Source organism: Physcomitrium patens, chromosome 15, assembly GCF_059467195.1.
Source record: "Physcomitrium patens ecotype Gransden chromosome 15, ASM5946719v1, whole genome shotgun sequence".
Lineage (NCBI taxonomy): Eukaryota > Viridiplantae > Streptophyta > Bryopsida > Funariales > Funariaceae > Physcomitrium > Physcomitrium patens.
In genome coordinates this window covers 8068473-8079956 of record NC_143424.1, presented here as the reverse complement: position 1 = coordinate 8079956, position 11484 = coordinate 8068473, and the positions used below count along the sequence as shown (strand labels likewise).

The 11484-nt window shown below is 36.8% G+C and overlaps 2 protein-coding genes across 5 annotated transcripts; one reads left to right on the top strand and one right to left on the bottom strand.

Moving 5' to 3' along the window:
* Positions 1-4991: 4991 nt before the first annotated feature.
* LOC112292587 (mitogen-activated protein kinase 4b-like) lies at positions 4992-9294 on the bottom strand. Of its 4 annotated transcripts, XM_024541227.3 has the most exons (9): positions 9154-9284; positions 8727-8813; positions 8351-8444; positions 8056-8135; positions 7631-7921; positions 7411-7487; positions 7094-7139; positions 5566-6914; positions 4992-5357 (listed from the first exon to the last, which is right to left on the bottom strand). In XM_024541227.3, exons 1-8 carry the CDS (start codon positions 9223-9225, stop codon positions 5628-5630), a joined length of 2034 nt encoding a protein of 677 aa, XP_024396995.1. In that variant the 5' UTR covers positions 9226-9284; the 3' UTR covers positions 4992-5357; positions 5566-5627. The 4 variants fall into 4 exon arrangements, with proteins under 4 accessions (XP_024396995.1, XP_090112473.1, XP_024396996.1 ...); XM_090256347.1 differs by lacking the exon at positions 8727-8813 and having other exon boundaries at positions 7631-7926; positions 9154-9294; XM_024541228.2 differs by lacking the exon at positions 8727-8813 and having other exon boundaries at positions 9154-9288.
* Positions 9224-10868, top strand: LOC112292112 (uncharacterized). The gene is made up of 2 exons (XM_024540265.3): positions 9224-9586; positions 9951-10868. Exons 1-2 carry the CDS (start codon positions 9224-9226, stop codon positions 10242-10244), a joined length of 657 nt encoding a protein of 218 aa, XP_024396033.1. The 3' UTR covers positions 10245-10868.
* The last annotated feature ends 616 nt before the right edge of the window (positions 10869-11484 follow it).

Sequence of the window (11484 nt, the reverse complement as noted above, 5' to 3'; positions counted from 1 at the left end):
ACTAGTGGAGATTTATTTTAGTTCACAATACCTAAAATGCACTCATTACTTGAAATTACATCTAACTCTTTCAATTTTTTTTTTATATTTCTTCACCCAATATTTATACTCATAAACTAAATTTTCAATCCTTTAAAATTTCAAAACCTTTGAAATTGTTAAATCTAAAAATTCAAAGTCAAATCTATGTACATTGAAGAATATATGGATAAAATATTCACTTGCACCATTGTACTTTCATACTACATGGGTGCTTTTTAGAAATCCAAAAACTTCTTATTGATCTTCAAGGATCTTTTTTTAATTGGTCTTTATTTTGTTTATAATTTAGCCTCACTATGAGGAGTTATACCAATTTTTTTCCATCATAGTTCTTAATCCTTCCATAGTAAAAGCCATCATCTAAAACCTTAGTCTCTATTCTTATAGTTGTGATATAAGATTGCCCTAAAATCACCAAGTAAATAGTGGAGTTTTATACAAAGAAGTTTTGTTCCACCTCTACATCTCCAATCCTTTCTCAATCACTTATCTTCCTCTAATTTAACTTTTTAAATTTCTTTGAATTATCTATAGAAGGAAAGATTATGGATACTACTCTAAGCTAAAGTGAGAATAGATTTGCAACTATTACAGATCTTCATGACCTTGCTAACACCCTAAGAATAAAAATTTTACATATTTCTAATATGAATCATGAAAGTACAATGCCTATGCCTATAGAAAATTTTTAGAGTTTGCAGTAAGAAGTTATGCTGTTGAAAGAAGCAAGTAGATCAATTTTGCAATAAAATTGAGGCAATTTTGCTTCTACAAGTATAACGGGAATAAAGATTAGTATGCCTAAGAAGTTTGATGGAACAAGATTAAAATTTTCAAGATTTCTACAATAAATCAAGCTCTATTCAAAGTTACATCTTTTCCAATACCCAGATGGATTTACTCAAGTCATATTTATAGGTATACTTTTATCAAGAAGTGTTTTTTTTTTCATTTGAAACTTTAATAGAAAAAGATTCTTCACTCTTTTATGATTTGAATTCATTCTAAGAAGTGTTTGTGGCTACATTCAGAGAAAGTGATTGAAAAAGAATAGTAGAGAGTAAGCTCATATCTTTAGGACAAGGATCATGGTCAGCCACCATATATGCTGTTAAATCTCAAAACCTTGCTTGCGACATGGACTACAATGACAAAGTCCTTATCAATCAATTTTGATTTAGATTGAAGGATAATGTCAAATATTTATTACTGACAATGCCAAAAGTAGAATCTTTTGAACAATTTATTGCTCAAGCCATTGCATGCAATAATCAATTATTTCAAAGATATCAAGAACAAAGATTTGACTAGAGAGGAACAGATCAAATAATGATGGCAGTTCTCAAGTTTTCAAAAACTTATTCATTAAGACCAGAACTAATGTAAATTAATACACTATGTTTTAAATTCCTCACAGAGCTGTAAAAGATTTGACAATGTCAAGAAGGCTTATGCTTATATTGTAGAGAAGCTAAACACACTACTCAATATTATCCAAAGAAACAAAAAAACTACAAAATGAGAAGAATGATTGCCAAAAAAGACAATCTATTAGAAAACGAGTTTTTCCAGATACAATAAGATCCATGTAACTTGAATCTTGTATGACTCATGGTATAGGTCTTATTCTCTCCCTAGATCTCTCACTTTGTTTTATAATAGAAGTTTATTTAGTATCAAAAAATCATAAAGTCTTAACTTTGTTAAATTCAAGAGCTTCATTTATGAAACTACTAAAAACCTTTTCTATAAGATATCATCAAATTTATCTATTTTATTTTATTTTTTTATTCATATTATTTAAATAATTATTTTAAATAAATATATATATCTATAATAATTAGATATATATCATGTGAGTTGGACAAGTGTTAGAATTTTTATAGAACATCACCATGTAGCTTCTAGTTAGCTAATATATATAGAAACAAGAATGAAGCCTTTTTTATTCTTATCAATTCTTTTCTAGCTTCTAGTTTAGTTTTAAGAGTTTTTAGTTTTTTTAGTCTTTGAAAATAGTCATTCTAATTTCTTCTTGAATATACTTAATTTCTCATTTTTATTTTTTTATCTCTCTTTGATATATATCTCACTTGTTTATATATCTCTTTTAAGTTCTTGTCCTTATCAAATTGATAAGAGTACACTTATAATATCAGAGCTTTGATTTTTCTTGATTAAGAATAGATTTTTTTTTCTTCATAAAATATAAGCATATTAGAAGTTGCACATTATCCATTTCTAAATTAATGGTGTTCTTAGAATTTTTTTTATTCTCAAGTCTCACCTTCTACTTGTCTTGAGCAATATTAACTGTCTTCTTTTCTATTATGTTATTATGACAAAGCTTGTTAAATTAAAAAATACAATGACATAAATGAAAGAAAAAATGAGAAAATTAATACTTGCAATGTATTAAATAAATTTACTACCACAAAGAACAATAAGATTGGCTAGAAGTGAAGATATAGAGATGATTGGAGCTACTTCAACATCTATACCAAATCATGTTACTTCTTCTATAGTGGAATTTCATTCAATTTTTAAGAAACTAAGAATTGTTTTATTTTAGAAGTATAATCATACAATATCAAAGTTTTGAGGATTCATCAATCTAGTATAATTACTAATTGAACTTTAATCTCAAAGCTATCCAATTTTAGAATCACAAGTTAGGTTTATTAGAATACTACTTTTGAACTTTGCTTTATTATGATTTTTATCTTTTCTTAAAAAATATGATCTAATATTAGAAAATTTGAAGGCTTTTTTAGCAAAATTTTAATCTATATATAAAAAATAGAATATAATTTGTATTGTAACTAAAAAACTTCATATTTTATAATAAAAAAATTGATTAATAATATTATATGCTTCACAAATTTGATAACTTATAATTGATATCAAATAAAATAATGTTGCACTCATTAGCTAATTTTTCTATGCATTATAATATGAATTAAAGAAATTTTTGCTAAACTTATTTGATCCTCAGACATTGAGTCAAGTAATCAACTTTGTTATAAAGTGTAATAATTGGCTTTTTGAATTTTAATCTTAGAATCGTATAAGTGAGTCTTAATGTTTTTATAATTCAATGGCAATACCAATGCCTTTTCAACATATAAATTTAGAAGTAGAAGACATACAAATTGACAAAATATATTTCAAATCTCTTACTAAGTAAAAAAAGACTTGTCATCATCAAGAAGAATTGTGCATATATTGTGGCAAACCTAAGCACACTGTTCAACATTGTCCAAAGAAGCGACTTAACTACAAAATGAGGAGTATGAATGTCAAAGAAGATTATATTAAAAAATAATTTTGTCAAGCTACAATAGAAATCTTGCAATTGTAATCTTATACAACACCTACTGAAGGTCATATTCTCTCTTCAAAATACTCTCATTGTTTTACAATTGATGTTTGTTTAGGACCTAAAAATCACAAAGACTTTGCCTTGCTAGATTCAAGAGCTTCGACTTGTTTTTTAAATAAAGAGTTTCTTAAAAGACATAGCATAATTTTTGTAAAAAAATACTAAATCAATACATATAGAAGTCATAGATGATCATTTGTTGTCTTAATAGCCTTAGCTTTATGGGTCAATTTTAATTTATATATATATATATATATATATATATATGTATAATTTTTGAAATTCACAATGTGAAATCTTCAAACTAACAATGAATTTTAGGATTGAATGTGTAATAATCTAAGACTTTAATTATTATTATCAATAATAATCAATAATTTTTTTGTACTATTATTATTACATTTACTTACAAAAATCTTGTACTCTAATAAAACTCAAATCTTATATAAACAAATACATATGGCAAAACATTACTTCTATTTTATCAAAAATATTCTCATATAAATGTAATCAAAGCACCTAAGCAATTCAATATATTATTATACTCCATCTCTATTTTATTAACCTTTAAAATGAGATACTACTATCATATAAAAGTAAGCAGATATTTTTCACATCATTTTGCATGAATCTTTTATTTTTAAAAGAAAATACAATCGTTCAAATGTAGAGGCACACATTAAAGTCAAGAGAATTCTAACAAAAACCCATAATCTGTGATTTCACATTTTGTTTTACTTTGTTGTTAACTGTCTACACTTGCAAAAGTAATCTAGCCATGCAACCTTCGAAGACAAGGAATTGAAAAAGGCTTTCTTCAAAGCATGAAATAAACTTGCTTTAACAGTGAACAAAGTACACTTCGACTATTGTAAATGTGAAAGTAGAGTCATTAGAAGTGGATAACAAATAAGAGAATTGCACAAGGTCTTTCCTAGCATACATGACAAAAATCTCATAGTATGATGCCACCATTATTAAACTGCTTTAATGCTCTATAATTTAATTCGCTTAAGACAAATGTTAGAATCGTTCAAGTTTGGAAGTATTACTGTAGAAGTTGTTGAGCAGATAAATATTTTCTCTTTCTTTGTGACACATAAACATATCTCAAAGTTGTTCGATAATCATTTTTAACTATGAAGAGTTTCTTCAACATCATAGAATTAAATTTCTGAAACAATCTTGCCTCAATTTTCTGTTGATGACACATAAAAAAGTGTCACATATTTAGAAATACAGCTGAACATTCCAGCTTATGAACGCCCTTAACATTCCAAATTACATACCGACAAATGGCAAAAACGAGACCACGCCAATATACGGAAAACTCAAGACTGACAGAAGAGGAAGACGGAAGTACTGTAAGATTATTTACTACGCAACTTATACAACTAACCTTCACTTCATCTTACTGTGATGGATATTGCCCAACATTCGATATTCTGAAGTACTGCGACGTGGTGCATGAGACGTGATGCATACTTTGGAAAAAGCTGCTACAGATATCAACTTGAAAACAGAGCCTATTAACCAGTAGAACCAAGGATAGACATGTGGAAAGTAATGAAAGTGAACGCCCCAGGCTGAAGGTTAGACCATGAGGGGGCTACAATTAATGACCACGTCGGTAAACAAGTTGAACAGTTGTTCAAGCTGAACAAGACCAATTTGGGTTGCCGATGTAATGGTAGTCCATTACAAGCACGTATGGACCATGCATATATGAGCTCTGGATACGTATGTACACTGCTGTCTAAATTCAAGTATGCTAACTATGCTACACCAAAAAGGCTGGAAGGATAGACATGCTATAATACCCCTTGAGCATTTGATACCTAATTAGACTTACAAACCAGAAACAATGTACGTCTCTCCTGTGTGCAGAGGGTTCTCTCCTTACAATCATCCAGATATTAACTGCATGCAAGTCCTGAGCAAAGAAAGTAACCAACGTGAGCAACATGTGAGATGGCTCAGTCCTGATTTCCTTTTCTATTCTTACTAGTACTTCCTGCTTGTCTTCTGGCACTATCTTAATCTTTCAATATTGCAGAAACCAGGACAGGGAGAAGAGTATTTAACTGCACGTAGTATGAAGGAATTTACACTGCACAAAATAATAGGAGAAAGAAATTTACCTGTAACCCATAACTTTCTAATGGAAATTAGCGGCAGCTGGGCAGAAAACTTTTCATGGCGGTTACTGAGCGTTTATAAGAGTAGCCTCTCGCCAAATGAGAGTTTTAACATGATCGACAGAGAGATTGGGCAGGTAGGCGTCGAAGTCGAACAGAAGATGACAGGTTGGCTCATCACTGACGTCGTGAAGTGCTGACAGATAAGGATGAGCCAAAGCATCTTCCGCAGTTATCCTGTTGGAGGGGTTGAATCTCAGCATCTTCTCGGCTAAGTCGCAAGCTGCAGCAGAAGTTTGTGGGAACCTCGAAAACAAGGGCTTTCTTTCCTGACCTATCAAGGCCATTTGTATCCTTTGCCGAGCATCCGGATTCTGCAGGAACGACAAGTCCGAAGCATCAGGAGTCCCTAGTAGCTCGGTGATAAGTTTCAAGTGATTCACGGGATGCTCTTGTCTTGACCGGATTGGGAACAAAGGTTGACCTGTGAGCATCTCCATAAAGATACAGCCCACTGACCACATATCAACAGCAGCTGTGTACATTCGGCTCCCAAGCAAAAGCTCCGGAGCTCGATAAGGTCGAGTAACAACGTACTCCGTAAGAAAATCATCCTCTGCAGAGGTTCGAGCCAAGCCAAAATCACAGATCTTGAGTAGACAATCGTTGCAGTTGATGAGAAGATTACTAGGCTTCAGATCGCGGTGTAATATATTAGCTGAATGAATGTACTTGAGGCCCCTCAGAAGCTGATAAAGCAGGAACTGGCAGTGGTATTCGTCGAGCTTAGTTGATCTCACTATCTGATGAAGGTCTGTATCCATGAGCTCATTTGCAATATAAGCATCCTCAAAATCTTCAATGTTTGCAGGCACAATAATATCTCTGATAGGAATGATGTTGTCATGCTCAGTGTGCCGGAGCAACAAAATCTCTCTAAGAGTGCGCCTCGCTGTTGTGTGGTTCTGAAAGGCATTACCAATCTTCTTTATGGCTACCTTCTCCCCAGTCTCCTTGTTTGTGAAAGCACACACATCGCCATATGCTCCATGGCCAATAGGACCAATCATGACGTACTTATCATATACTTCAAACTTATCGTCCCTCACATAGTACTGTGTGTACCTCATTCCTTGTAAAAGGTTTGGCACATTTTCAATAGATGACTCACATTCCATATCCGGACATGAGTCCTCCAAAACTTGATCCTCTGCATCCACTGGCTGGCAGGTTGCTTCTCCACCGCTCTCCTCGCGTGACTCGCAATTCTGGTCTCCTTGACGCTCTACAACGGCGGTATCCTCCAAATCAAAGGTTTTGCAAAGAATCTCGTAATTCATCTCTGTAGAAGTCTGAAGGAGTGCAAACCAAACCACAAGATAAATTCCAGACCATAATGATAATCTGAACATGTAAAAACCACATAAAAAATAGAAATTCTGTAGTAGAGAACAGATTTTGAAGACAGAATTAGATTGGAAGACCAGGTACCCAATAACGAAATTTGAATAGCTCAAAAGAATGTATTTACTTGTGTGTTTTTCTGCGTTGATGATGATCTAGTTGCAACTTTATACCTACAAAAGATACATCATGAAATCAACAGAAACTTCAAACAAGATTGAACTCTGAAAGTCAACATCACCCAAAATGCAAAGAAAGTAGTACTAATAGCATGGCATGTCTATTATAACCTGTTTCAATTACCAGAGAAATGGAGGGAATTACCATCGAATGGGAATTAATATGTAATCACAACAAACATCCCAAGCTTCCTCATTATACTGTATTATAATCTAGTACTTTTCATTCTAAATGCATCTGAACTTCGAAGAGTCAAGCTCTTACCCTAAACTTCCATTGTAAAACGCCAACGCCCTGCTGTTTCTTTTGTGCACAGCTACAAGTATTGCTTTCATGTTATTCTGCGCAAGACCAATCAGAATCGTGTCAAAAAGGAAAAGAAAGTTCAGCAAAGCCCAGGATAAGAACACAGGTTTATGTGCTTTCAACACGTGGACATGCCAAGCTAATATATGCTGAGAATTGATTTGGTGGAGAAGCAGACCTTTCGAGCAACCAACTCAAGCAACTGCATCAGAAACTTGCCGAGTCCTACCCCTTGCACTGTCCTCTTCAGCTGCATTTCATATACATATAGGACTGGAACATCGTGTTCCAAACCGAATTTGAAATGAACAAAGCCCACCATTGAGTCACCTTCATCCAAACTGCTCGCTTCAGAGGTAGAGTTTTGCTCAACGAAAATGAAGCGTGCCTCATGGGATACCATTTCCTCCTGCTTCGTTTTCTCTTCAGCAGGCCATTCATGGGGACCAAATAACACTTGCATGTTCATCTGCTCTGCAAAAAGCGAACTGCATTAAGGACCAGGCAAAATGGTCGGTCCAATTCAAGATAATTACTTTGTATTATATGGAAATACGAGTTGCGTTTCCTTTTAATGCATGAGTAGTGCAGATGATGCCTGACCATTAAAAGCGCGTGCATACGTTCTTTCGTAGAAGCAGACTGAGCTGAGCCGGTCCCAGCTTCCAACATTAAGATTAAACCTGAGGAAGAAGAAGGAGAAGAGGAAGAAGTCACCAAGTGATTCAGTATGGAATACCTATTGACAAAAATTACATACACACGGTTCAATTTCCAATCCAGGAACATAGCTGTTGAGTATTCATGCAAGATCAAGACGGAAAGGTGAGGAATACTCAATACAGTTAATTATCTAATACTGCACCTGAAACACCACAGGAAATCTCGCAAGACTCACCATTTCTATTGTAGGTACGAAATGAAGGGAACTCTTCTATCAGGTTGGGCTTGGCAGCCGCAGCTCTAACTGCATTTTCAGCCTCTGCAAACTCCTAATTCCAACACAAAAGTCAAGTACATCCACAATTAGCTATATACACGGAAGCTAGCTACGTGAGCCCAATCTAAAAAGATTAGTTTAGGGTGGTGGTAATTGTAAACAGAAAACGAGGCAATCTAAGCTTACTTTCATCGTTCTACCGTGTCTCCAGACTAGACGAAATTTCGGCTGTAAGATCAATTGCAAATAGACTTCCCTCTCTTCTTAAAATCAAGGCACCCCACATTGCTGTTGCCAATTACCGCACACAGAAAGGGATGAAGCTTGACGTTACAGGTTTCAAGGAAGAGCATTTGGAAGGAGAATCGCAATTCGATGCGCTCATGGGAAAAGTGAGGGAGGAGAGAAAGCAAATAAAAACCTGGGATCAACCATCCCTCGTCACAACCCCTCCTCCAACCAGTAAAATTGAACCGACAAAATCCGAGATCAGCCTCAATTCGCCATGTCCATTCAATCAGAGCACCACGAATCCAAAGTGACACACCGTCTCTTCCACCCGCACAACATCCAACCACAGACTACCCTACTGCCCCTCTCAACCACCATCTCCCCACTTCACAACCCACAAATTCTCCTCCATTCACCAAAATCACGAAACGCCGCAAATGGCCACCACCCAGACAAACTCTCAACACCCCACTCCGCAACCACGCGCGACCCCATCCGCACCGACTAGGCAAAGTCCAGAGAGCACTCACATGTCGCCTGCTCAGGAGCCTCTTCTGCCTCTCACTCCCCTCGCCATACTGATAATGCTTGCCGCGATCCATGCCTGCCACCTCTCTGATCACTGAAAATCCACAGCCGCGCGCGGCCTGGCTCCCGTTCAGATCAAACCACAGCAATCTGGCACTGCGGGGCACCACTCTTGTGCAAGGAGAAGTCACAGATCCGCAGCACAGTCGCGAGCCAACAGCTGGAACGCGACTAGAGTTGAGGTGCAACAGTTGTGAATGGGAGGTGGGGGCAACAGATGTGGGCTACGCTGCTGGGCTAGAAAAACCGGAGAGACAAACAAGCACGAAGGGAACCCACATGCTCATGCACATGGGAAAAGGGGCGCTCAAGAGCAAGGGCGTAGTGAAGCCTCCTCGTCCTCGCCCTCGCCCTCGTCGGCTTCAGCGTCGCGAGGTGAGTCGCCTATGTGCCTCAGGGATGGTGAAGTCTCTAATTGCTGTTTTTGTAAAGATTTAGTTCTCATCGCTTATTTTTTTGAATTCAACAAGTGGGTGTTGTGAATTCATGGTTTTGGTTCGGTTTTCATTGGTGAAGAAATCCTAGTGTTAACGTAATATAATTTGATGTATTTGGTGTAGCACAAGGGTACGCATATGATGTGAGTTTGTTTTTATTTCTATGTATGTGTGTACGAATATATATATATATATATATATACACACATATGTAAGAGATATTTGTACTTAATTATGTCCACCTCTTAGCTGTGAAAGTATCGTCTGCGTCCTCACCCCCTTGCGGTGTGAACAAGTCACAGAAACAACGCGGCAGATGTGTGAATTTTTTGAGTGAGGCTGATAGCTCAGGCAGCTTCGAAGGAAACATGAAACAATTTTTGTTACAATCTCCACACACGGAGGGGGGTGACGAAGGATCAACGTCGCAACGGCACTCTGCGTCAATTGTCGATGAAGATCGACATGATCACGAGAACGGATTCGGCACTGTTGCGATTGCCTTGCCTTTTTTTCAAAGCCCGGTCTGGAGCCCATGCTCTAGTGACGAAGGGTTAGCCGCTACCGTCCAACCCCGCGCTCTCAAATTCATTTAGGATTCATCTATAATTGCGCTTATTTTGGGACGCCATCGCCTGATCGGTCGGTATCGGGAACCTGAATCAGCGGCAGCGTGACTGCGAGAATTTTGCGGGGAGCCCATCTGGTACCACCGTACGAGGCTGCGACCCCGAATCTTCGAGGCTGTTTGCGCGGAGTGAAGACAATAGAAATGGCACCTCCCTTGTCTTCGGGAGAGCTGCTGCCTCCTTTTCTTGCTGCAACTTTGAAATCAGTCGGACGGAGTTTTTCCTTCGCTGGAGAGTGGCTGTCGCCGTGTTACATTGGGCGACCGGTGGTTGAGAGAGCCGCGTCGTTTTGTTTTAGTTTTTGTGTCTCGTGTTTTTTGTTTTGTGAATATTTGAAATTCATCTCGGTTGTTTGTCCCAGTGGCCTCCGATTGTTACCGAGGTGTCATTCCTGTTGTTTTCCGGAGGCGATGTGTGGTTGTAGGAAGTAGGGACAAATCATGTTTCGAAGTGCGTGCCACTTGCTTCAGTAACTGTCACCTTCACTTTTCCCCTTTGTAGGAGCTCTGCGTACTCTCCCAAGAGCTTTCAAAGTGTGATGACCCGATCCCTTCTCGGTTGCATTTTTAATTGGAAAGGATGATTTCGGTTTGATGGGATAACGATTACTTATAGTATTTAAGGTAAATGTATGAGGATTTTCCCTCCACCTTCTACATTGTCTTTAAATGATGCTGTTTTATATCTTTCTGTAAATAGGGGAGTGATTCTTTGAGTGCTTTTAACACATGCTCAATGGTAAATTCAGTTTTAATATTGATCTGTTGCATGGCATATGCGAAAGAGAAATGATATAACGAAATGTGACCTGCGATATATTTGACCAAGTCAAACCATTATCCACAAATGGTGCCAAGTGAAGGTGGATGAGAGGGAAATAAATTCCTTCCATGTTGGATAATTTCTATTTGTTCTACATACTAATTTTAGATAGCGTGAAACAAAAGTGGAGTCAAACAGGGGGTCTGGTGATGTTCGTGGTCTACTTTTATCTGTTTATTAGTAAGGAGGTAAATTCTTCACACACAGTATAATCATGTGTCGATATGTTGCACCGTTCAAAATCTTACTCTCCTCAATACAAATTCGTTCTACAAGCAAGCAGCTCAAACCGACTCGACGATTTGGAAGCGGTCCTTCGGGGCAGAATGGTTTGTATGCAGCAAGGTTTGACGCCGCTGTCAATGGGAGACACCGTCCCTGCACT

Bases quoted from the DNA above. Each gene is read 5' to 3' on its own strand.
- LOC112292112 (XM_024540265.3), top strand. From the start codon at position 9,224: ATGCCTGCCACCTCTCTGATCACTGAAAATCCACAGCCGCGCGCGGCC. The intron at 9,587-9,950 runs GTGAGTCGCCTA...AACAAGTCACAG, and splicing joins GTCGGCTTCAGCGTCGCGAG to AAACAACGCGGCAGATGTGT.
- LOC112292587 (XM_024541227.3), bottom strand. From the start codon at position 9,225: ATGGATCGCGGCAAGCATTATCAGTATGGCGAGGGGAGTGAGAGGCAG. The intron at 8,814-9,153 runs GTGAGTGCTCTC...GGTTGATCCCAG, and splicing joins GGCTCCTGAGCAGGCGACAT to GTTTTTATTTGCTTTCTCTC. The intron at 7,922-8,055 runs GTCAGGCATCAT...TTTGCAGAGCAG, and splicing joins GTATGCACGCGCTTTTAATG to ATGAACATGCAAGTGTTATT.